We start from the raw sequence: 26,787 nt of genomic DNA, 5'->3' as shown, positions 1-26,787 counted from the left end.
TACTTGCGGATCGCTGCTGGCCCACTGCCTGAGATCAAAGCCGCCTTTGATCAATGAGGCACGGAGTTTAATCAGGAGAGCCTCGGCTTCTTCCTGGGTTGAAAGGCTTTGTAGACAGTTGTCTACGTAGAAGCTGTTCTTTACGCTGTGTCGGACCTCTTCGTCCTCTGCTGGGTCCTCTGCTACATGTTTCTGTAGTGCAAATGTCGCACAGCAGGGGCTGCACATCGTTCCGAAGGGGAGGACTTCCCATTGGTAGATGGCTGGGTGCTCATCTCCTGGCTTCTCTCTCCATAGGAACCGTAACAGGGGCTTGTCCGCCTCTACTAATCTCACCTGCAGGAACATTCCTTTAATGTCCCCGCTGATGGCCACCTTTTCCTGGCGGAAGCGGAGTAGAACGCCGAGTAGGGAGGGGCCGAGTGTGGGACCGGGCAGTAACTCTTTATTCAGATTTTGGGATCCGATCTGGTAGCTGCAGTTAAATACTATGCGGTCTTTACCGTTGTGATGGACCTTGTGGTGGGGCACGTACCACGATTCAGTGGTCTGGTCAGCCTCTTTAATGTCCATCTTTGTGACGTGTCCCGCTGTGATGAGCTTCTCAATCTCAGCGCGGTATACACTCTCTTGGGCGGGGTTCTTGGCTAAGCGCCGCTCCGTGTTCAGCAGGTACCGTTCTGTGGCGTCTGTCTTGGCGTGGAAAGTAGGCATTCCTTCTCGCCGCAGGAGTGGCGTGGCGTATCTCAACACGCCGTTGACCGGGACTCTCTTGGTCCCTGTCTCGAGGAGGTGAATGGCGTAAATGTCATCTTTAGAGCGAATGTCTTTCTTTCCGTTCTTAAAGGGCATTTGTTCCAAGGTCCATAGCCGCTCTACGTGTTGCAGGAGTGCGGTTTCTCCCTCTGTGACTCGGGAGTGGAGACATCTAGTGGCTGTACTTCGGTTGAGAGATTTGGCGAGCGGGCCTTGGAGAGTCCATCCCAAACGGGTCTCGACTGCTGCAGGACAGCCTCGGGGTCCGGTATGAACCCGGTCTATCGGGACAATGAGGTCTGCATGGTCGGAGCCTATCAACAGGGTCGGCATAGCATTGTCTATGAGCGGGATCGGTAACTTGCGCAGATGTGCATATTTCTCCATCAGCTTGGCGACGGGGTATGTGTACCGCGACAGTCCTATTTCTTGGCTGGTGAAAGCGTCTGCAATCTGGTGCCGTCGCTCAGGCTGGCCGCTTGCTGCGATAGAGAATGAGACATTCTCGCCCTTTATCGTCTTCAAATCTCGTCTTATTGTCCGAATTGTCATTTGGGTTTCGCTTCCCCGCAGCCCTAGCTGGGCCGCAGCGGAGGCGAGCAGCAGGGTCTTCTCTGACCCGTCATCGAGGACGGCGTAAGTGTCCAGGACTTTATTCTGGTAGCTTAGTGTCACACGCACTACTTTTAGGAGTACTCGGGCTCCACTGCTGCTGGCGGGATCGATGTACATGACGCTCGCTTTGCGGCTGGATGGTGCAGGTGAAGGGCGCCGTCTGTTACTGTCGTGAAGTATGTCCAGATGGGCTCCATCGCACTTGGTGCACCTTTTCTTTAAGTGGCATTCGGCTGCCATGTGTGAGCGCGCACAGCGAAAACAGCGCTTGTTGGACTTTATCCATTGACCTGCTTCCTCCGCGTTCAGCTTGGGGAAGGAGTCACATTGCGCTAGCCAGTGTTCTTTCTCACAGTAGGGGCACACTATCTTCCACTTCTCCGTTCTGGAGGGGGTACTGTGGCTCCTGCTGCTCGGTACTGACTCCGATTGGTGCATCACAGTCACCGATCTTCTTCCATCATTTAGTCATCTGGTTCCTTCTCTGGAGCCAGGGGTGCTCCGTCCGAATGTATCTAGCCGTAGGCTGCTGACTTCTCTCGCCAGGAAGTCTGCTAGATCGAGGAGGTTCGGTTCGGGGCCATTCGGGTCTCTGTGGTCCCTCTGCCGCCTAAAGCGCTCCTGACGAGCGGGCGGCAGCTTCTCCAGGATCCTTTCCACATTTGAGTTGGCGTAAAGTTCATGCCTCCCCTTCTCTCTTTGCGCTCCCAACATCCCTACCAGGGACTGCACTCTGATGGACAGGTCGTCCAGTGCTCGATTGTCTATTGCTGGGGGTAAGCGGTCGATGTGTCGGATCTCCTGGATCACGTAATCCCATATGCGCCCATACCTCTGGTCCAATGCTACCAGCGCTGCTGTGTATGGGGTGGTGGAAGTCGCGTAGGCGAGCGCTATATTATGTGCGCGGGGTACCTTTAAGTGCTTCAGTAGGATGGCGTATTTGTGGCGTTCATCCAATACATCCACCAACATGGTCTCCAGACACATGCGGAGTTCTGTATACTGGGCCCGGTTCTCTTGGGTGAAGTCGGGTACCATAGGCGTGCCAATGTATGACGCTGACTGTGGATACATCGGCGAGCGTTGGGGGAGAGGCCTCCTAGGCGAGTCTCCTCCCGCTCCTTGGTATGGGCTGGTACCGGCAGTGTACCATGGCCCGCTTGTCCAGGTGCTGTTCCTCGGTGCGGGTCGTGCGTCGTGCTCACCCGGGTATAGAGTCGGGGGTCTGTAGCGCAGCTCCGCGGGAGTATAGCCTGGGCTGTACCGGGCCTCCTGGTCCGGTAGAGTACTGTGCTGTCTTCGGGCGTGGTTCTCCTCCTCTTCCTCTTCGTCTTCAGTTAGGTCATCCAGTGCTTGTAGTCTCTGGTTTAGCCTCTCCACAGGATATGCTGCTCCTTCCCGGTTGCTAGGTCTCACTTGGACCGGTGGGGGGAGGTGGTCTGTGGGGGGTATAGACCTCGTCTGTTGGTCAAGTTCAGGGTTGTTTACTCGGCTAGGGGATGCCGCCCTGGAGGTGTGTCTAGACGAGTTCCTGGAGCCTCTGGCGGAGGGAGAGGGTGTTGTCCGTCTGATCAGCTGTTCTATTAGTTGCGACTGCTGTCTGTCGCGCGCTGCGTCCCGTTGAGCACCGGCTCGTTCTCGGGCCACATTCTCTTCCATCTGAATGCGTCTTATTTCTAGACGTATCTGCTCGTGTTCGCTTCGCTGCTGGATCTGCAGTCGGTCGCGTTCAGCAGCGGCGTTCAGGCTGATGAGGAAGGCCTGCTGTAGGGTCCTCTCTGCCTCGCTGGGAGAAGGCGGTTGTATAGGGGAGCCTTCCCTCGGGGTACTCCTTGCGGAGCCTTGGAGCTCTATCTCCACGGTGCTCTCCCCGTCTTCTTCCGTGCCGAGTTCTCTCTCGGTAGCGTTGTATTCCTCCCGGGACTCATCGGGGACTACTTCTTCAGTACTGGCGGGGTGTGAAGTCATGTCTGGTTCCCACTGGTCCCCACCGTGAACTTGGTCAGTTACATTAGAGCCCGTAGGGGCCTCTATGGTCGGGGTAGTCTGGGCGTTGGGGTTAGACATACTTTTACTTTCTAGTTTTACCGCGTTAACTGTTAGTAGAAGACTAGGTTGTTGACTGACAGCGTAAGCCTCTAAGTACTGAGGGAGCCGTCGTTCGCGCTGCGGGCGTTGGTTAGGAGGATCGTTTCGTGGAGTGTTCATCATAGGCCATTTCAATATTAATAACACTATATTAATATTACACTGATTACCATCCGGCTCGAAGGACCAATTGTAACTGAGGGGTACAATTCCCTGACTGTATTACTAGATATGATACTTACTACCACTACCTTTGTACTTAATATTCGGCCACCCAGTACACGGCATAAATATATTATCATAAACACTCTCACGTAGATGAAACGGATCCAACACAAATGTACGAAGTCGAAACAGGTCTTTATTTCTACACAGCGATGGTGTGTAGAACAAGCACTTAATCACTTAATTACATTTATGAATTGAAATAGTATGCACTTTTATGGCAAAGAGTATTCGTCGGTATATCAATAGAGAATGTCCAATCTCTGAAGGCGCAGGTGGTAAATATACAACCTGGAATAGTTAAGGAATAACAGCAATGATACTTTAATGATTATATACTAGATACACTAGAGGGGGTTAATCCGGTCGCTTGTAAGCCGACAGGAGTAGGGGGGGGGGGGGGGGTAGAATCCGGCTGCCTCGTCCGGCCAAGGGTATCCCAGGTGAACCCACTGTAGTGCCGTTCAATGCGCCGGCGATCCTTGGACCACAGATGAAAGCAGGTGGACTCTTTGTGGGCCGGCTCTCTCCGGTCCACGGGGGAGAGACGTGAAGCGACCTCGTCTTGCAGAGCGTCTCCTCACCTTGCGTCCTCTCCAGGGGGGGGGGTTCCAACACACGGCAGTGTCGGGGGTCTTTATCCATGGAATAATCAAAGTATACAAAGCATAATCCGTGCCTGGGAAGGCGGGCTGTCGTCGGTAGAATAATCCGGTATACAGGTCCACTCGCTCGTCGGCTCTGGGGCTCCTCGGGTGCAGCTTCACATGGGGTCAACCACCCTGGGTAAGCAGCCAGTTCTCTGCCCGAAACGATGGGGTACTGACTACGGTAGTATTCTCACCGCACGAAGCACTATATATTAACAGACTATTATTAGCTTAATAGACTACGTCCAACTCGACGATATAGTGCCAAATATGACTATTCAAATATTAATATACACGATGTCTCAATACCGATGGTAGGCGAACTTGGCCTTACTCCCACACGTGGCGTCGCGGGGAGGCTTTACGTCTGTGACTCTATTGGAGGGTAAGAAACTGGACTGAAAAGGAAGTCCTACTTTAGTAGCGCAGTATATATACGCACTATGAACAAATAGTCCCATTAGTGGTGCGGTAGCCAGATTCCTACGCGGAACTAGGACTTGTTCGTACATGTGGAGCGGTACGTTTGAACTGGGTCTGAGGGGTATGGCAGCCTGGCACCAAGGTCTCGACCAATAGTAGAATGGAGACTATTATGGGATGTTCAGTAGGCTAGAATGGATATTCAATGCATATTGTACAAGGAATATACAAGGGATATCAGGGAATATTAGAGAATATACAAATACAATTAAATATATATATATAAATAAATATATATATTCGGTTTAATCTGGCCCTTCACAACAGTAGTGATTCACATTCCTTTACAGCTTTGGGTAGAGCGTTCCACATTGATGTGGCATAATTGCAAAACGTGTTTAGTCCCTTGTTTGAGCCGAATCTGGGTTTAACATGATTTGTGGAGCTCCCTCTGGTGTTGTGATCGTGGTATTCACTGACCTTTGGGAAGTATTTTGACATGTACATGGGTACCTTAGTCGTATAGTGTATCTTGTAGACCAGGCCCATTGCAAGTTGCTGTACTCTGTCATCTACTCTAAGCCATCCTAGGTTGTCAAAGTGGGCAGGGGTGAGGTGGGTTCTAGGAGTAAGGTCAAGCAGTAGTCTGACCAGTTTGTTTTGAGATGTTTGTAATTTTGGGTAGGTGGGAGGGGGGGTAACTGTACATTGGAGGTGGTTGGGTGGGGTGGGGGGGGGGGTTGGGTTGGGTTGGGTGGGTGGGGTGGGTGGGGCGGGGGTTGTGTAGGCGGGTAACTGTACATTGGATTATCGATGAAACCTTACTTGGTTCCAAGAAGAGGGTCTTGTGTATTACTGGGTTAGGACATTTACTGTACATTGGAGGATGAATGAATGAATGAATGAATGAATGAATGAATGAATGAATGAATGAATGAAAACTTTATTTAACAGATTGCAGAATGGGTACAATACAGTACGGCTCAATACACACAATTGTTAAGGGGATGCAGACCAGAGAAAGACGTTGTCTTGTTTACATCAGGGTTTACATGTTACATTTGTGACATATATGATATGCAAATATACAGTACTGTTACCCATAGATCCTGACAGAGTATATACATATGATGGGGAGGAGACTGTACATTAGGAGGGGGTGGGTGGGTGGGAGAGAAATATACATACAGTGGGGAGAGAATATATACATACGGTGGGGAGGAGACTGTCTATTAGGAGGGGGTGGGGGTGGGGGGGTTTGGACATTTACGGTGGCCAGTTTCGAATTGCAGCGTCCCGTAGGTGCTCTTTTAGAGCGGTTTTGAATGTGGGTAGGGATTCACATTCCTTTACAGCTTTAGGTAGGGCGTTCCACATTGATGTGGCATAATTGCGAAACGTGTTTAGTCCCTTGTTTGAGCCGAATCTGGGTTTAACATGATTTGTTGAGCTTCCTCTGGTGTTGTGGTCGTGGTATTCACTGACCTTTGGGAAGTATTTTGACATGTACATGGGTACCTTAGTCGTATAGTGTATCTTGTAGATCAGGCCCATTGCAAGTTGCTGTACTCTGTCGTCTACTCTAAGCCATCCTAGGTAGTCAAAGTGGGCAGGGGTGAGGTGGGTTCTAGGAGTAAGGTCAAGTAGTCTGACCAGTTTGTTTTGTGATGTTTGTAATCTTGTTTTTAGCGCCTTTGGTTTGGTACCATGAGGTGCAAGCATAGTCGTAGTACCCTTGAATGAGTGCTCCTGCCAGAGTCTTCAGGGTATTCTTGTTTACCAGAGAGGAGATCCGGTACAAGAATCTAGTTCGTTGGTTGACTTTTTTATTACATTGGATGCCATTTTGTTACAGGAAAGATTAGCCTATAGGATGGAACCCAGGTAGGTAATTTCATCTTTCCTTGTGTAGCACCCTGAATATGTGGCTATTATTCAGAAGTGCTGACTTGCCTTTTATCTCCCCTTTGTGCACAAAGACATATTAACTAGTTTCCATTGATATTCCCTCGAACAATGGCGCGGGTTTCTCCTTCTCTCACCGGCTGGAATGTGGATTATAAACAGTAAACTGGATCATGTTTTTTCCACCCAGTGCTTCCTGTGGGGCTAGTTGGCGGTGCCAGCAGGGGGCGGCGGTGGCGGGCGGAGCGCACGAGAGAGAGACAGCAGGAGAAGCAAGTCAACGGGAACGGAAGTGAGACGAGCCAGCCTCTTCGGCATTGGACTTGGACCTGGTTGGTTGTGTCTCGACAGAGCCCCCGTTGTGGATCACGCGGGTGAACGTATTGAACTTGAGTATATTACGGGTTATACTAGAAATGTAAGCGTAGTAGCGTGTTGCATGTTTCCCCACTGAATAACCCTAGTGATACAACGAGTTATCCTAGAAGAAACGCGGTATAGCCAAGTGTTGGCTTATGTTAATGATATTCCCTCCAGTGAGGTGCCCAGCCAGCGTGGCTTGAAGAGGACCGGTGTTTAGAGGCACCCTGCGTCATTGTATGTTGCGGCTAGCAGGAGGGCTGTTTGGGACCCACAGAGTAGCTTCAGTTAAGGTAGGGCCAGATTAGTGTTGCGCATCTACCCAGCACCGGCCATCAACAACCAGTTTTCGCCGGCGTTCGACATCTGCTCTGCACCGGCTGTCTTCAGCCCAGCACGGGAGTTCTTCCCGTCCAGCAGAGGTCGCCATCACCCAGCACGCGCTCTCAGCCCGCTACTGCTCCCTCTGCTCCAGCCCCGCTTGCTAGCGCCCGTGACGAGAGCGTTCGACGCCATCTTGCTACCCGGACAGTGGTGGCGCGGCGAGGCCGCCATCTTGGTTGAGTACATTAGAGCGTCAGTGCTCAGGATCTTATTGCACAGTACACAGTGTGATGCGGCCTACGGGTGAAGCTAACGTTGCTAACTACAGTTCAGGGGTACCCCATAAACATTACATGCCGGCATTAGTATAGGACTTTTGTTTTGGTAAAGTGGGCCCACCTTTTCATTTTCTTTGAGTGTGATAACGTGTTTGTTCTTTAATAATAATTTCCCATCTAATTAACCCTTCCCCTGCGGGAAGGTTACTGACCAGTGGTACCATAAGTGTTGTGAAGGATCAGATTAAACCGAATATATATATTTATTTATGGATATATATTTAATAGTATTTGTATATCGTTTGATATCCCCTGTATATTCCTTGTACAATATGCACTGAATATCCCTTTAGTCTACTAACAGCCCATAATAGTTTCATTCTACCATTGGACGAGAACCTGGCGCCAGCAGCCATACCCCTAGGTTCAAGTTCAATCGTGCCGACCAACATGTCGTGGCAAGCCCGGTTCCGCGTAGGAATACGTCTGGCAAAATACGAATGGTACTATTTGTTCACAGCGCATATATATATGGCGCAAGTAAAGTAGAACTTTCTTTTAGTCCATTAGTTCTTTACCCTCCAACTAAGTAACAGACGCAAAGCCTCACCCACGACGCACGTGTGGTGCAGTAAGGCCTACTTGGCCTCAGAATAGGCATTGAGATATCGTGTGGATTAATAGTTGAATTGTCATAGTTTGGCACTATACCGTCGAGTTGGACGTATTTCTATTAAGCTAATAATAGTCTATTATGTATGGTGCATCGTTCGGTTAGAGTTATAAAGTGAGCAGTACCCCCATCGTTCCTGACGTTATCTGGAGTCTTAACCAGGCTGGGCAGACCACGTGTGGTGCTTGCATCCGAGGAGCTCAGGGCCAGGACGAGTGGACCTGTACATTGGATTACTTTACCCGGACGACGGCGAGCCTTCCACGGCTTGGATTATCTACATGCTTTGGGTGCTTTGATTATTCCATGGATAACGGCCAACACTGCTGAGTGTTGGAACTACCCCCCGGAGAGGAGTCCAGGTGAGACGGCGCTCTACCCCGAGTGAGGTCGCCTCACGTCTCTTCATCTGTGGACCGGCAGCTACCGTCCACCAGAGGGTCCAGCTGTATTCATCTGCGGACCGAGGTTCTGTGGGCATCGTGTTCAGGACTCTGAATTCTCCCAAGAAATCGTCGGCCAGATGGGATACCGCCAGCGGCTCTTCTAACCCCCCCTACTGTCTTACAACCAGCGGGACCCCCCCCCCCCCTTAGTGTATCCAGCTATAATCATTTAAGTACCATCGCTATAGTTCCCTAAAGAACCAGGTTGTATATTTGCTCCCTGCGTAACCAGAGATTGGACATTCAATGTTGATTTACCTACGAATACTCATTTGCCATACAAGTGCATTTCAAATCATAAATGTCATTAAGTGAACGTTGTATATACCCTTTGCTATATAAAATATTCGATTTATACATTTGTGTGGACTTCGTTTCATCAGGTGGGAAAGTGTTCATCATATCTATATCATGTACTGGATGGCCAGAAGTTAAAGTACAAGCGGTAGTGGTTTAATAATACCATACTTATCAATACAGTCAGGGAATTGTACCCCTCAGTTACAATTGGTCCTTTGAGCCGGAGGGTAACTAGTGTAATATTAATATAGTGTTATTAATATTAAAATGGCCTATGATGAACACTCCACGAAACGGTCCTCCTAATGTAGAACGCCCACAGCGCAGACGACAGCCACCTCAGTACTTAGAGGATTACGCTGTCAGTCAACTACCTAGCCTTCTACAAACGGTAACCGCGGTAAAAGTAGAAAGTAAAATTATGTCTGACCTTAACGACCAGGTTTCCCCGACCACAGAGGCCCTAGTGGGTTCTAATGTAACTGACCAAGCTCACGGTGGGGACCAGGAGGGAGCTGACATGCCTTTACCCCCCGCCAATACCGAAGAAGTAGTCCCCGACCAGCCCCGGGAGGAAGACAACCCTACAGAGAGAGAACTCTGCACGGAAGAAGACGAGGAGAGCGCCGAGGAAATAGAGCTCCAGGACTCCCCAACGAGCGGCTCACCCAGGAGCGGCTCACCTCTACAACCGTCTTCCCCCAGCGAAGCGGAGAGGATGCTACAACAGGCGTTCCTCGTCAGCCTGACAGCCTCTACCGAACGCGATCGACTTCAGGGTGAACGCGATCGACTTCAGGGCGAACGCGATCGACTCCAAGCACAGCAACGGAGCGAAGAAGAGCGCATACGCCTGGAGATGAGACGCCTTCAGACGGAAGAGAATATGGCAAGAGACCGGGCCGACGCCCAGCGCGCCGCTGCCGGTGCCCAAAGAGAAGCAGATCTCACCAAGCGCGAAGTCGAGCGCGACAAGTTACAAGCGCAGCTAATGGAGCAGCTGATCCTCAAGGCAACACCCTCTCCCTCCGCCAGGGGTTCAAGGAACTCGTCGAGACAACAGTCACGGGCAGCGTCTCCTAACCGAGCAAGTGACCCTGAACTTGACCAACAGACCAAGCCTATACCCCCCGCAGACCCCCTTCCCAGACCGGTCCAAGCGAGACCCAGCTACAAGGAAGGAGCGGCATACACTGCGGAGAAGCTAAATAAACGACTACAGGATCTAGAGGACCTGATAGAAGAGGAAGAGGGAGAGGAGGAGAACCAAGCCCGACGACAGCACAGTACTCCACCGGACCAGGAGGTCCAGTACAGCCCAGGCTATACCCCCGCGGCGCTGCGCTACAGACCCCCGACTCTATTCACGGGTGAGCACGACGCACGACCAGCCCCGAGGAATAGCACCTGGACCAGCGGGCCATGGTACCCTGTCGGTACCAGCCCACAGAGAGGCGCAAGAGGAGACTCGCCTAGGAGGTCTCTCCCCCAACGCTCGCCGATGTATCAGCCATCCACGGCGTCATACATTGCCACGCCGTCGTTTCCAGACTTCACCTATGAGAATCGAGCACAGTACACGGAGCTCCGGATGTGCTTAGAGACAATGATGGTGGATGTCGCTGATGAACGTCACAAGTATGCAATATTACTGAAGCACCTGAAAGTACCGCGAGCGCACAATATAGCGCTAGCCTATGCCACCTCTACGACCCCATACACCGCGGCCCTAGCAGCGCTGGACCAGAGATATGGACGTATATGGGATTACGTAATCCAAGAGATAGGGCATATTGATCGCCTACCCCCAGCAACAGACAATCGCTCATTGGACGACCTGTCAATCAAAGTGCAGTCCCTGGTAGGGATGCTGGGAGCGCAACGGGAAAAGGGCATGCACGAGCTATACGCCAACTCTAACGTTGAGAGGATTCTAGAGAAGCTGCCACCCGCAAGACAAGAGCGTTTTAGGCGGCAGAGAGACTACCGGGATCCTAACGGCCCCGAACCATCCCTCCTTGATCTAGCCGACTTCCTGGCGAGAGAAGTCAGCAGCTTACGACTGGATACGTTCGGGCGGAGCACGCCAAGCTCCAGAGAGGGACCCAGGAGAATAAATGATGGAAGAAGATCGGTGACTGTCATGCACCAATCAGAGTCAGTACCGAGCAGTAAGAGCCACAGTACCCCCTCGAGAAAAGAGAAGTGGAAGATGGTGTGCCCCTACTGTGAGAAAGAACACTGGCTGTCACAATGTGACCTGTTCACAAAGATGAATGCAGAAGAAGCGAGTCAATGGATAAAGTCCAACAGGCGCTGTTACCGATGTGCGCACAGTCACATGGCAGCCAAATGCCGCCTAAAGAAAAGGTGCAGTCGGTGTGACGGAGCCCATCTAGATATACTACACGACAGTAACAGAAGACGGCCTTCACCTGCACCATCGAGCGGCACCAAGGCAAGTGTCATGTACATTGACCCCGCCAGCAGCAGCGGCGCCCAAGTGCTCTTAAAGGTAGTCCGTGTGACATTGAGCTACCAAGATAAAGTCATGGACACTTACGCCGTCCTTGATGACGGGTCAGAGAAGACCCTCCTGCTCGCGTCCGCTGCGGCCCAGCTGGGACTGCGGGGGAGCGAGAACCAAATGACGATTCGGACAATAAGAAGAGATTTAAAGACGATAAAGGGCGAGAATGTCTCCTTCACTATCGCAGCAAGCGGGCAGCCAGAGCGACGGTATAAGATTACAAATGCTTTCACCAGCCAAGAAATAGGACTATCGCAGTACACCTACCCCATCGCCAAGTTGATGGATAAATATGTGCACCTGCGTCAACTAGCTATCCCGCTCATAGACGGCGCTACCCCGACCCTGCTGATAGGCTCCGACCATGCAGAACTCATAGTCCCGATTGACCGGGTCCATACAGGACCCCGAGGCTGTCCTGCAGCAGTCGAGACCCGCCTAGGGTGGACACTACAAGGCCCCCTCGCTAAATCTCTCAACCGAACAGCAGCCACTAGCTGCCTCCACTCCAGAACGACAGAAGAAGACACCACTCTCCTGCAGCATGTCGAGAGGCTATGGACACTAGAGACAATACCCTTTAAGAACGAAAAGAAAGATATTCGTTCTAAAGAAGACATTTACGCCATCAACCTACTCGAGCAAGGGACAAAGAGAGTCACAGTCGGCGGAGTGATGAGATACGCAACTCCACTCCTGAGGCGAGAGGGAATGCCCACCTTTCACGCAAAGAAAAACGCCACGGAGCGCTATCTATTGAACACAGAGCGGCGCCTAGCCAAAGACCCCGCTCAAGAGAGTGTGTACCGCGCTGAGATTGAGAAGCTAATCACAGCGGGACACGTGACAAAGATTGACATTAAGGAGGCCGATCAGACGACCGAATCATGGTACGTGCCGCATCACAAGGTCCACCACAACGGCAAGGATCGCATTGTGTTTAACTGCAGCTACCAGATCGGATCCCAAAATCTGAATAAAGAGCTCTTGCCCGGCCCCACACTCGGCCCCTCCCTACTAGGCGTGCTACTGCGCTTCCGCCAGGACAAGGTGGCTATCAGCGGGGATATCAAAGGGATGTTCCTGCAGGTAAGAGTAGTGGAGGAGGACAAGCCCCTGCTGCGGTTCCTATGGAGAGAGAGGATCGGAGATGAGAACCCAGCCATCTACCAGTGGGAAGTACTCCCCTTCGGAACCACATGCAGCCCGTGCTGTGCTACATTTGCACTACAGAAACACGTCGCAGAGGACCCAGCAGCAGATGAAGAGGTCCGACACAGTGTGAAGAACAGTTTCTACGTGGACAACTGTTTACAAAGCGTTTCGACTCAAGAAGAAGCCGAGGCTCTCCTAATCAAGCTACGCGCCTCCCTGATCAAAGGCGGCTTTGATCTCAGGCAGTGGGCCAGCAGTGACCCGCACGTATTGCGCAGCCTCTCCCCCGCGGACAAGGCTGCCAGCAGCGAGACCTGGATGGCGACCATCCCAGGAGAAGCCCAAGAAATGACACTAGGACTAGTCTGGCGCTTCAAAACAGACTCGCTCCACTATAGACACAAACCCCTGACTCCAGAGCAGGGAAGGTCGACGGCGACACCGACCACCAGACGGAGTGTGTACAGAACACTCGCCAGACAATATGACCCGTTGGGATGTATTCTACCTTACACCACCAGGGCAAAGATGATTGTACGAGCACTATGGGACAAGGACCAGGGCTGGGACGACCCAATACCCGCACACCTTGCCTCAACATGGAGAGAGTGGGAGACGGAACTCCGCTCACTCCCAGGCGTCAATATACGCCGCAGCTACTTCCCATCCACAGTGAGGCCAGAGACATGCAAGATTGATCTACACGTCTTCAGCGACGCCTCCGAAGTAGCCTATGGATCGGTGGCCTACTTGCGTGCCCAAGAGAAGGGAGGAAAGATACACACTGCTTTCATCCTGGCTCGCTCAAGAATAGCCCCACGAAAGCAACAATCTATCCCGCGTCTAGAGCTCTGCGCAGCCCTAGCAGGAGCGCATCTAGCCACGTTAATCCAACGTGAACTCACCATTCCGGTGCACAGAACAATCTTGTGGTCAGATTCCACGACAGTACTCACATGGATCAAGTCTGATTCATGCAGATACAAAGTCTTCGTGGGAGTCAGAGTCACCGAGATTCAAGAGTTAACAGAAGCAGCGAGCTGGTGGTATGTGGACACCAAACACAACCCAGCTGACGTCATCACCCGGGGAATGTCCCTGGATGACCTCACCCGTCGCAACATCTACAGTGACGGACCAGAATTCCTCAAGCTCCCGGAAGAAGAGTGGCCTACGCCCACCCCACGGGAAGCAAGTAAAGAGGAGACTGAGAACAAGAAACCTATGTTCTGTGGACTGAGCACAGTCGCCTCCACAGACCCCAACATAGATGATTGCATTACCTTACAGAGTGCGCAGCTAAAGACATTCCTGTGGCACCACCCAGAGATTCAGTCCACCACTGACATTTCAGCAGCTGACTACGAAGAAGCAGAACTTCTTCTACTACAACGAGCCCAGAGAGACTCGTTCCCCGATGAGCTAGACTGTCTACAGGGAGAAAAGCCCGTCCCATCAGACAGCAGACTGCTCCACCTGGCACCCGAGAGTGACGCCCATAATCTCATCAGAGTGGGTGGTCGCCTGCGGAGAGCCCCCGATCTACCGAATGACATTAAGTACCCGATAGTCTTGAACAGCCGACACAAGGTCACAGAGCTGATCATAAAGAAATACGACGAGGATGTACACCACGCAGGAGCAGAGAGAGTCTTCGCGGAGATCAGACGTCGCTATTGGATACTTCAAGGAAGAGAAGCGGTGCGACGCTTCCAGCGAACCTGTCTAGACTGCCGAAAGTGGCGCGCGCAGCCCAGCATACCACGGATGGCTGACCTACCCCCCTGTCGCCTCCGACTCGGCGACAAGCCATTCCACTCCACAGGTATGGACTGTTTTGGCCCGTTGTATATAAAGAAAGGAAGAGGAACCGAGAAGCGGTGGGGTATTGTATTCAAATGCATGACCACCAGAGCGATACATATCGAGCTCCTTCCGACCATGAGCACAGACTCATTCCTTATGGCCTTCCGAAGATTCACATCACGGAAAGGAAAACCGTCTACATTGTTGTCTGATCACGGGACAAACTTCAAAGGCGGAGAAAGAGAGCTGAGAGAGAGCTTCCAAGCTATGGGCCCAGAACTTAAGACCCACCTCGCTCCATCCCAGATTGACTTCCAGTTTAATCCCCCGAACGCACCCCACTTCGGTGGAACCTGGGAAAGAGAAGTACGTTCTATAAAGACAGCCCTGTACGCCGTGCTTGGGGCCCAGACTGTGGCGGAGAAAGTCCTAATGACAGTCCTCACGGAGATCGAGGGAGTATTGAACTCCAAGCCCCTCGGTTACGTCTCCAGTGATATAGCAGATGTCGACCCAGTCACCCCCAACACTCTCTTAATGGGGCGGCTGGACCCCGCGCTACCCCAGACAATGTACAGACCTGAAGAAGCGAACGGCCGAAGAATGTGGAGGTACAGTCAAGTGCTAGCTGACAAGTTTTGGAGCAGCTTCCTACTCCACTACCTACCGTCTCTACAGACCCGCCAGAAGTGGGTAAAAGAGAGAGACAATTTGACAGAAGGAACAGTCGTCATGATTATCGACCAGTCACTACCCAGAGCTATGTGGCCGGCTGGCCGCGTAAGCAAAGTGATCACCGGTGCCGATGGCAAGGTCCGAGCAGCTGACGTGCTCGTCCAGGGGCGAACTTACACACGACCCGTGGCGAGGCTAATAGAACTGCCCCGACTCCCAGACACTATCGATGATGACCATGACCCCATGACTTTGTGAGTTGACTGACCCTTACAGCGGACCTTGAGTGGTAGACAGTGCGGTTAATCTGTCTCTGCTTAGCTAATTAGGTGGGACTAATTAGGGGGCGGCTGTTGTGAAGGATCAGATTAAACCGAATATATATATTTATTTATGGATATATATTTAATAGTATTTGTATATCGTTTGATATCCCCTGTATATTCCTTGTACAATATGCACTGAATATCCCTTTAGTCTACTAACAGCCCATAATAGTTTCATTCTACCATTGGACGAGAACCTGGCGCCAGCAGCCATACCCCTAGGTTCAAGTTCAATCGTGTCAACCAACATGTCGTGGCAAGCCCGGTTCCGCGTAGGAATACGTCTGGCGAAATACGAATGGTACTATTTGTTCACAGCGCATATATATATGGCGCAAGTAAAGTAGAACTTTCTTTTAGTCCATTAGTTCTTTACCCTCCAACTAAGTAACAGACGCAAAGCCTCACCCACGACGCACGTGTGGTGCAGTAAGGCCTACTTGGCCTCAGAATAGGCATTGAGATATCGTGTGGATTAATAGTTGAATTGTCATAGTTTGGCACTATACCGTCGAGTTGGACGTATTTCTATTAAGCTAATAATAGTCTATTATGTATGGTGCATCGTTCGGTTAGAGTTATAAAGTGAGCAGTACCCCCATCGTTCCTGACGTTATCTGGAGTCTTAACCAGGCTGGGCAGACCACGTGTGGTGCTTGCATCCGAGGAGCTCCGGGCCAGGACGAGTGGACCTGTACATTGGATTACTTTACCCGGACGACGGCGAGCCTTCCACGGCTTGGATTATCTACATGCTTTGGGTGCTTTGATTATTCCATGGATAACGGCCAACACTGCTGAGTGTTGGAACTACCCCCCGGAGAGGAGTCCAGGTGAGACGGCGCTCTACCCCGAGTGAGGTCGCCTCACGTCTCTTCATCTGTGGACCGGCAGCTACCGTCCACCAGAGGGTCCAGCTGTATTCATCTGCGGACCGAGGTTCTGTGGGCATCGTGTTCAGGACTCTGAATTCTCCCAAGAAATCGTCGGCCAGATGGGATACCGCCAGCGGCTCTTCTAACCCCCCCTACTGTCTTACAACCAGCGGGACCCCCCCCCCCCCTTAGTGTATCCAGCTATAATCATTTAAGTACCATCGCTATAGTTCCCTAAAGAACCAGGTTGTATATTTGCTCCCTGCGTAACCAGAGATTGGACATTCAATGTTGATTTACCTACGAATACTCATTTGCCATACAAGTGCATTTCAAATCATAAATGTCATTAAGTGAACGTTGTATATACCCTTTGCTATATAAAATATTCGATTTATACATTTGTGTGGACTTCGTTTCATCAGGTGGGAAAGTGTTCATCATATCTATATCATGTACTGGATGGCCAGAAGTTAAAGTACAAGCGGTAGTGGTTTAATAATACCATACTTATCAATACAGTCAGGGAATTGTACCCCTCAGTTACAATAAGTAAAGCCTTAGAGAGGTACTATCCTTACCATATAATTAAAGCCTGAGAGAGGTATTATCCCTGGTACTAACCCAGACGTGGGTGATGAGTCAAGCACATTGGTGTGTAATAAAAGTGTCTAGAAGGTATTGAGTTACAACTTGGGTAATGGTAAAATTCCATCCTATTTAAACATTGCCATTAAATCTTTGTAACTGAACAGTACAATTAATATAAAGAATTAGATGGGGTTTCTGTGTGCGTGTCCCTTCCTGAGCCTATAAACAACTATTTTGGTGTGGGTAACGTTAATACCATTAACCCCTTCCTATTCAACTATTCCCTTTTTACTGTAAGGTTTCTAATGTCACTGAGGGAGGGTACTGCTTGCGGGGGGAACTAAGTTATTTAATTACAATTCAGTCACTAGGTGTGGGAGGGTTAAAGGAGTAATTGGGGAAAGTGAGAGCGAGTTGGGGAGTACTGCTGACTGCCCTGGAAGGGAGAGGAAGACCAGAGTACCAGACCAGGTTGGTAAATCCTGGGCCCCATCCACTCCCACTGCCGGCCTCTAGTTGACGCTCCAGACCCAAAGACGAAGGTGCAGTCAGACGGAGCTCTACTGTGTCTCGCTACCCAGTGGCTGTGCACACCCGTTCCCACGAAGCAGGGATAATCCACCCTGCTACACTTGTGACAATATTGTCACCCACTGTAACTGAGAAGCCGTCGGTCTTGCTGAGTTTGTTATTTGATCCGAAGAGAATGGACTCTGTTTTACCCAGGTGTAATGATAGTTTGTTATCAGCGAGCCAGGTGCAGATTCTGCCGAGTTCTGAGCTGAGGGTTTTTTCAACCTGTAACTTGTTCTTGTCAGTGACCAGCAGGGCTGAGTCGTCCCGCGAACAAGAACAAGTTGCAGTCACAAGCTGATGACATGTCATTTGCATAAATTAGGAACAGTAGCGGTCCTAGTATGCGTCCTTGTGGAACACCACAGCTCGCTGTGAGGGGGGGGATAGAGTACCGTTTACCTCCACCATCTGTTCTCTCCCCTCAAGGTAGGATTGCATCCAGCTCACTGATAAACTATCAAAACCAATTGTTTTTAGCTTGTCAATCAGAATGGAGTGATTGACAGTGTCGAAGGCCTTTTGTAGGTCCAGCATGACCATGCCGCAGTATTTGCCCGCGTCCACCTCTTGTTTGATGTGGTCGTTCAAATAGAGAAGGCATGTGTCAGTGGAGTGGGATGTTCTGAAGCCAGATTGGAATTCGTAGATTAGATTTTTTCCGCTAGGTACTTTTCGACCTGTTCGTAGACTATTTTTTCCATGGCTTTCGAGATGGAGGTAAGAATAGAAACAGGGCGGTAGTTGCCTGGGTCTAATTCGGTGCCCTTTTTGTGCAGAGGGGTCACTCTTGCAATTTTGAAGTCCTTGGGGACGTGTCCCTGTTTTATGGATAGGTTTATTATGTGTGTGATGACTGGGGTGATGGCGGCTGCTGAGTCTCTGAGGAATTTGGAGGGGATGTTGTCATGGCCAGTGGCATGAGGGCGCTCAGTTTTTTGAGTACCTCATCTGTTGTTACCATTTCCAGTTTGAAGTCGTCTTTGCGGACCCCTAGGTTTTTGTAGTATGCTATTATATGTGTTCTACCCCATAATGCCCTGAGTGGGAGGGTAGTTTGTTTACCAGTGTTGTGGCTATGTTTGTGAAGAAAATGTTTAAGTAATTGGCTACATCCAGCTTGTCTGTGATGAGCGTGTTGTCCGTCTTTATGTTTATGTTTGAGAATCTGGTTTTAAGTTTTTTACTGCAGCCTAGTTGATTATTGAGTAATTTCCAAAGTTCACATGGTTTGTTTTTGTTTTCCTCAGTTTTGTCATTGATGATTTTTTTTTGCGGTTTTGATCATGGTGTTTACGTCAATTCTTAGTCTGTTTCTTTGAATTTTTTGTTCAACCACGTGGGCTTGGAGTTTGGACATTTACAGGGGCCAGTTTCGAATTGCAGCCTCCCGTAGATGCTCTTTGAGAGTGGTTTTGAAAGTGGGTAGTGATTCACATTCCTTTACAGCTGTGGGTAGGGCGTTCCACATTGATGTGCATAATTACTAAACGAGTTTAGTCCCTTGTTTGAGCCGAATCTGGGTTTAACATGATTTGTGGAGCTCTCTCTGGTGTTGTGGCCGTGGTATTCACTGACCTTTGGGAAGTATTTTGACATGTACATGGGTACGTCGTGTAGTGTATCTTGTAGACCAGGCCCATTGCAAGTTGCTGTACTCTGTCATCTACTCTAAGCCATCCTAGGTTGTCAAAGTGGGCAGGGGTGAGGTGGGTTCTAGGAGTAAGGTCAAGCAGTAGTCTGACCAGTTTGTTTTGTGATGTTTGTCATTTTGTTTTTAGAGCCTTTGAGGTGCTTTGTGATGATCACTGGTGCAGGTTATTGCTGTGTCTATCTAGGGCCTAGGCCTATCTATCTAGGGAAGAGCCAAACGAGGGGTCCGTTGGGCTCAGTGATCATCACAAAACTTGTAGCATAGCGCCTCTCGCTGGTCTTGATTGGAGAACATGGGTGGTTTAATATTCAGTACCCACTTCTCCCAGAAGATGGTGGGATAGTGCTACGCTAAACTAGTTAAAACGAACAAGGGCCTGGGTATTCGCTGAAGAGTGTGCAACTTGTGCAAAAATTCAAGCAAGCTGTCAATGTCCATCATTCAGGCTGTGGGGCAGTGAGTGATTCCTTGGAATGATTCGGGTAGCAAATCATACGGAGATTTCGATTTGTGAATGGGGTGAAAGCATTCAATAGAATCTACCCGAATCACTGCATATAATCACTCGACGAGTGGACTCCGAAACGACATCTGCAAGCCATTTGTGGAGTTTATATTGATATATTACAAACACATCTCCAACAACAGTCTCGTTGTTGACGTGAAAGCAAGACCCTAATCATGGCGGCCTGCAGATTATATAGTTCAATATTAGCCTACATTCAGCTACCAAATTAAGTAAATTCCTACCTGAATTGAAAATTACGTTTGTCACTATACTAATGCACACACAACGACAACAGCTTTTAAAAGGTTTAAGATATTGTTTGTTTAAAAAGTAAAATAATAACTTGAGCATTATTATTTGTGCATTCTACTCTTGGAAACGTTTGATTCAGGAATATTCAAGATATTAGGCTTAGGGGTCAGCCCTATGTTCCCTTGGGTAAAGTATTCACGCGTCCCGCGTGCTTGAAGCCTTTTTACAACGCATCCGTCCGCGTTCGGGTAGGGAGATTTAAAATCTAGAGAGCATTCCCCGGGGCTGATTGATTGGCTGAACGTGGCTAGTAGGCGGGAAGAGAGGAGGGGCTACGGTTGCTGTATAATAATAATAATCAGCTGTACATTTTGAAATATAGTTGCAAAAAACCAGAGCACCAAGAAGAAAATAGCTATTTTCTTGCATCTAGCTATCGCTGGAATATAACTAGACTTTTGTTACCTGGAATCTGGTGGGGGGACATTGCTCTTCGACAATTAAAAATGGACTGTGGATGCAATTGAGAAATAGCTCAACCCAGGTAATACTTTTGCTACCGTATTTGGCCTATCGTGTATTGACAATTAAACACTGGTTTTGACACGTGATTTAATTATTTATAGAGGGGAGAAATACTAGCCTTAGCCTATCATCTTTGGAGGCTGACCCCCTGCCTGTCCTCATTTAGTAATTTCTCTGCAGACGATTTTAAATCCGAGTTAATTACCCCTCTCTAGCTGTATGTGAATTGATTGATTGATTGAAAACTTTATTAACAGATTGCAGAATGGGTACAGTAGTACAGTACAGCTCAATACACACAATTGTGGATGCAGACCCAGACCAGACTTTCGTCTTGTTTACATCAGGGTCCCCCATTTTCAATTGATCATAACATAATGACACACGACATACAGATAGAGATAGACAGTAGTACTGATTTGCAAATACAGTACTGTTTGTGATTTAAAAAAAAAAAATCCAGAAAAGAGAGTATACATTTGACGTAGAAACTGTACATTGGGGAATTATGCGGGAAAGCAACAGTGGGGATCACGAAATTGGCTAAGCAAGCGACTCTAGCGCAGCTGACATCCCCAAACCTCAGCTGTAGCTGCTGCATACAACATCCTCTGATCAGCACCCTGGATGTTGTTGTTGTTGTTGTTGTTTTGGGGAGCCTCTCCCACCTCTCTTGGAAACGGTGAACCAATCCATTTCCAACCACTGTGCTAATTTGAGTTGTGTTGTATAAATCTCTATTCTTTATTCATTCATTAAAAGCCACATTAAATGCTGAAGCCAAGGTCGCTTTGGATAAAAGCGTCAGCTAAATGTAAATGAAGGTATTGTGTGTGTGGTAGTGCTAGTGGTATCATTTTGATAGCCCACGGAATTATACTGTTGGTTGCTCACACAGACGACCAGGAATGGTCGGAAAACGTTGAATGAATGAATGAAAACTTTATTTAACAGATTGCAGAATGGGTACAATACAGTACGGCTCAATACATACAATTGTTAAGGGGATGCAGACCTGAGAAAGACGTTTGTCTTGTTTCCATCAGGGTCCCCCATTTTCAATTCATATAGACATATATGACATACATGACATACAGATAGTCAGTACTGCTACATCTATACATTTATGACATACCAGATTTGCAAATACAGTACTTTTTGTGATACAGAAGGAGTCAAGAAAAGGGAGTATATACATTTGACGTAGAAACTGTACATTGGAGGAGGTTGGGTGGGGGGGGTTGGGTACATTGGGATATTGACAACCATACTGGGTAATTTACATTGGAGGTGGTTGGGGGGGGGGGGGGCGGGGGGCACACTGTATAAACAAGTAACACTGTACATTGAGGGGGGGGGGGAGGAGACACTGTACAAACAAACACAATTGTACATTGAACTATTGACAAAACCATACTAGGTAAATGACTGTACATTGGAGGGGGTTGGGTTAGGATATTTACAGGGGCCAGTGTTGAATTGCAGTCTCAGCTGACCACTCTCGTTGAGCATTTGTACAGTACAGCACACAGAGAGGGGATTCTAGGTCAGCTGTCATGAGGAGAGAGAATATGCGCACAGCTCTTGGCTGAGCGCGTAATACCACAATCCTGCTGCAACACCATTGGGCCACAATGCCACATGCAGCTATTGGGTCCAGATGCAATTCTGTTCGCTTTATCCCCTTGATGATCATGTGACTCTGGCGTGACATAGCCTACGGTTTATACTAGCATGGGTGGGGGGACTGTACATTGGAGGTGGGGGGGGGTTGGGTAGACTAGGTAGGAGGGGTGGGTGGGGGAAACTGTACAACTGTACAAGCAAAACTGTACATTGGAATATTGACAACCATGTTTGGTAATTTACTGTACATTGGAGTGTGTATTGCAATGCACAGTGTATGATAATGCCATACATCTCACTCAGTACTATATCAATATTATTTAGTCTCTGTCTAGTTCTGAAATGCATAGTTTTTTTTAAAATAAAATCTTAAACATTAAATAGTTTCAAGCTACTCAATGTCTACTCTGGTGAGCCAGAGCTTGGCGAATTCGGATGGTGTTGTTCTCTTCCGGCTCACCCCGTATAGGACCATTTGTGGGTCCAGGACCCCCGCTGCTGGGACCTGCACTGGCTCCCCATTGCTGCACGAATCCGCTTCAAGGCCCTCGACCTGGCATACCGTGCGGCAAAGGTAACCGCTCCCGCCTACCTCCGGTCAATGGTCTCTAACTACACACCCTCAAGACCTACGCTCTGCATCTTCTGGCCGCCTCAGACCCACTCCTATCCGAGCTCCGGGAGGGTCATCAAGGAGAACCTCTATATGAATCTATATGAATTGAAAATGGGGGACCCTGATGGAAACAAGACAAACGTCTTTCTCAGGTCTGCATCCCCTTAACAATTGTATGTATTGAGCCGTACTGTATTGTACCCATTCTGCAATCTGTTAAATAAAGTTTTCATTCATTCATTCATTCATTCATTCTACCAAATACTAGCCGCAACGGCATCCCATCTTGCTGTAGCACATAACCATGTGCAAGTGTGGACATTGCATTGCATGCTGGGATGGGATGCTGTGGCGGCTAGATGGGATGGTTAGCCATACTAGAGAGATCTTCTGAGACATGATGTAGAAGAACACTGATGAAATGCAAACATAGCCTGTGCGTTAACAAGACGTCTGGGGGAGATAATCGTAGCAGTGTTTGGCCCCTCCCCCATGGTTAAAAAAGAAAGAAAAGCAGATGGCCTCTGACAATGGAACTCTGCAGGGGAGCGTTTATTATTCCAATCCACTGTATTCCAAGAAGTCTCATTGGCCAATCACTGGCCATACACAGCTGACTGGCTCAGGGTGGCACGAATGGCATTAAATATAAATCTGTGGTGACATCACTCACCCCTACACCATCACCAGAGGGGGATTAGAGGCACTGTGAAACAGAGGCGGGGGGTGTGATGTCTAGAGTACTGAGAGGAATGGCTCACATCTGATAATAATAACATTTATGTTTCCCCCCATCTCTCTCTGTCAACCAAGGCTTTCGTGGAGCTTGCAGTCTATCGACACCTCGCACGCCTCCACTGCTCCGTTTGGGCCTACTGCTGGTGAAAGGAGTAGGACAGACATCCTCCCTCAGCCAACACAGACACGCTCCAGAGAGACCAGACATGTTCAGAGCGCTCACCAGTTTGTTCTTTGGAAGAGACGAGGAAAACCCTGAAGATAAATGCGGAGAAGAGGTGGTGGATGAAGAGTGGCTTCTGGTCAACCATCAAGGTCAGTGGAGCAGCGCTAAGAGGAGCCGCTGTTCTGACTGAGGGATGGGTACCTTTCACATTTGAACCGATACCGGTACTGGTACCGGTACCTGTGAATCGATACCGGTACCCAACGGTACCTTTTTTCGGTACTTTAGTCTCAAGAAATGTAATTTACCTACCTCAGTCGTAAAAAAAAAATCCAAACTTCAAATAACTACAATTTCGACAGTTTTCGGCTTGTCATTGCTCCGACTGCTTTGTTGTTGAATCAAGTAAAATCCTAGGTAAGCATATATTGTGCGTGTGAACGTTGACATGAAAAGAAAAAAGTAAAAAAAAAAAAGTAAAAAAAAGGAATTAATAAAAAATATTTTATTTTATTTTATTTTTTTTTTTTTTTCGGTTTCTCACTTGATTCGATACTCGGTAGTACCGACGTGTTTCGGTTCGGTACCTCAAAAGTACCGAATTCGGTACCCATCCGTCGCACGTAATATGGGCTTCCTTCTGTTTAGAATGCATGTAAAGTGTTACCGCTTTCAATGCACATTAGGATGTAACCTGTGGAAATATGAATAACATGGCAGTTCTCCTTTTTTTGGTGGAGGGGTATTGGACTAAAAAGTTAAAAGGTTGATTTAACAGTGGCATGTTACTCACATGTCACCTCTGCATGATCTCTTTTTTAAATTCTGGTTAGGCTGATGTTTTAATCAAAGACCTTTCTCAAGACCCGGACAGAACCGTTCTTGAGCCGAAACCCGCCCCAATATTCCAACGTCAACTAGAGACACACTTCTTCAAACAATATCTGAAATAGAACAAAAATAAATGGCTAACCTTTGTATTGTCTTTTACTATTATGGACTTTGCTTACCTATATTACTACCTACTATGCTAATATGTCTATACTACTATGCACTCAAGAGTATAGCACTCAAGTTCGACACTGTTTGATTAACAATATCACTTACCCTTAGCTGTCAGAGTTGCTCCCTTCCTGCTGACTTCTTGAACTTGTAAGTCGCTTTGGATCAAAAGCGTCAGCTAAATTACTAAATGTAAATGTGTGATTTGGATTCTGATTCATGTGCTGGAACCATCGCTTCTCCTGTGCTGCTGATAAATATTAGAGCTTGGTTTTCATGAAGGTCCTCTCTTCTGTCTCCACTCTCCACAGAAGCCCTCAGTGATGGGAACGTGGAGAAAGAGCAGGCCACAGAGGTGGAGGACGCCTCCAGGTGTCCATCAAACCCCCCCGTTGCAGAGGAGACCGACGTGAACCTTGAGGCCGACAGGTGAGAGGAAAGACGAGTGAAATGTTACCGGTTGATCTTTCAAGCCACGTTGCACAATATCTACATGGTAGGTTTCTCAACGGCGGGGCTTTCAGAGAGTGTTGGGACGCGTTGGGTGCAGAATTGTTGAAAGGGGTGCGTTGAGATGTAAAGATGCACACTAGTTTATTTGATTCATTAATCATTTTTTAATATCAGGACAACAACTTGACTGGAACCAGAGAAGGGCCTTACATGCAGTGAGCACAATCAAAATCTCACTTCAGAAACAGGGAAAAGTGTCACTTTCTATTTAAGATAAGATAAGATATTCCTTTATTGATCCCATTGGGGAAATTCAGGCATCATAGCAGCATGGGGGAGGGGAAGGGGAGGTACAGGTATGGACAGGGTAATAGTAGAAGACGTAAATATAGGCAATAAAATATAGTAAAGTACAAATAAGTAAAAAAGAATAAGCAGTGTAAACAATATAATTAACCCTGAATATAAGAATATGAGCAAGTTGGCAGTGTGATCAAAGGTGCAGTAGATGAGGGTCTGTATGCCCCGTCAGTTATATTATACCTTACAATAAATATGGTCAATAACACTTAGAATCTGAATATATACTATGAGTAAGTAAAGTATACAGTATACACAGGTGCAGTATACATAAGGACAAGGTAGGTACCCTAACTGGCATGATATATGTACATTATATGTATTTATACACACTTCTGGTTGTAAAAGTATAATGAGTAAAAATCTGAATCTAGAAAAAAAATAAGTGCTTAAAATCATCAATTGGACATAAGATAGAGGGGCGTCAAGAGAGATTACGACTGGATTGTAGACAGACCGCAAGTTGGGAGCTTCTCCTGCATTACTTGGATGTGTTTCTCCCCCAGGACGTCGGAGCCAGAGCTCTCGGTCCAAATTGGCAGCATTCTCAGCTGGCCCGGAGCTTTGGCCAAGGTGACCCAAGTGGCCCGCGTCCAGAGGGCTCGAGCCCGAGCAGACCGTCACAACCTCGCCAAGGGCCACGTCCATCGCCAGAACTGCGTCCACCAGCGGGCCAAGCGACACCCGTCCCGCACGCGCTGTACCTGCCTTCACCAGCCCGGGCGCCGTAACGGCAACAACTGAGTTTCCGGGAGGAGGACGCCATGCTTTTAACCAGAACATGAACTCTCAACCTGAACCATAGATTGAATGACAACCAAACTCATAATATACTCAAACACGCACACACGCGCAAAACACACTTTCATTGGTGATTCAAATTCATGTTACATATTATAGTTTATTTTTTAACGGGTAGATTATGCTATACACCAAATCCATAAATGACTAACCATTTGATACGACACTTTGAAAATTGTGATCGGTTAATAGGCAGCTAAAATAGCTTTTATACCTGTACTGTATATGGCATTGGAATGAAGGTCTTGTGAAATGAGATCCAGTATGTTCGTTGTGTGCATGTGACATGTATGATCCTCGTGTTTGTTCATTTGGAACATGTAAGCTATGCAAAATACACTATCAGCAAACATTTTAGGAAAAAAAAGGTGTAACTACATGTACTTGTATGCATTGATGATGGATTGTTGTTGGTTCAAAACATTTTCATACAGCAATAAAATGTATGGGCTTGAAGCCTGCATTGTTTATTTACTCATTACAGAACACTAATTGCTAAACTATCAGTA

At 48.3% G+C, this 26,787-nt stretch overlaps 1 protein-coding gene across 1 annotated transcript; it reads left to right on the top strand.

Annotated features, from left to right (window-relative positions):
* Nucleotides 1-20,366: 20,366 nt before the first annotated feature.
* Nucleotides 20,367-26,734, top strand: tp53inp2a (tumor protein p53 inducible nuclear protein 2a). Its single transcript, XM_084316482.1, has 4 exons — nucleotides 20,367-20,535; nucleotides 23,572-23,811; nucleotides 24,976-25,093; nucleotides 25,984-26,734. Exons 2-4 carry the CDS (start codon nucleotides 23,703-23,705, stop codon nucleotides 26,219-26,221), a joined length of 465 nt encoding a protein of 154 aa, XP_084172608.1. The 5' UTR covers nucleotides 20,367-20,535; nucleotides 23,572-23,702; the 3' UTR covers nucleotides 26,222-26,734.
* Nucleotides 26,735-26,787: the final 53 nt, after the last annotated feature.

This window comes from Notolepis coatsorum (genome assembly GCF_963971535.1).
Source record: "Notolepis coatsorum genome assembly, chromosome: 6".
NCBI lineage: Eukaryota > Metazoa > Chordata > Actinopteri > Aulopiformes > Paralepididae > Notolepis > Notolepis coatsorum.
The sequence above is the reverse complement of the archived record's forward strand: the minus strand, read 5'-3'. Positions and strand labels throughout refer to the sequence as shown.

Coding starts and splice junctions, on each gene's coding strand:
- tp53inp2a (XM_084316482.1), top strand. CDS start 23,703: ATGTTCAGAGCGCTCACCAGTTTGTTCTTTGGAAGAGACGAGGAAAAC. Junction 23,812..24,975: donor GCTTCTGGTCAACCATCAAG/GTCAGTGGAGCA, acceptor CACTCTCCACAG/AAGCCCTCAGTGATGGGAAC. Junction 25,094..25,983: donor GTGAACCTTGAGGCCGACAG/GTGAGAGGAAAG, acceptor TTTCTCCCCCAG/GACGTCGGAGCCAGAGCTCT.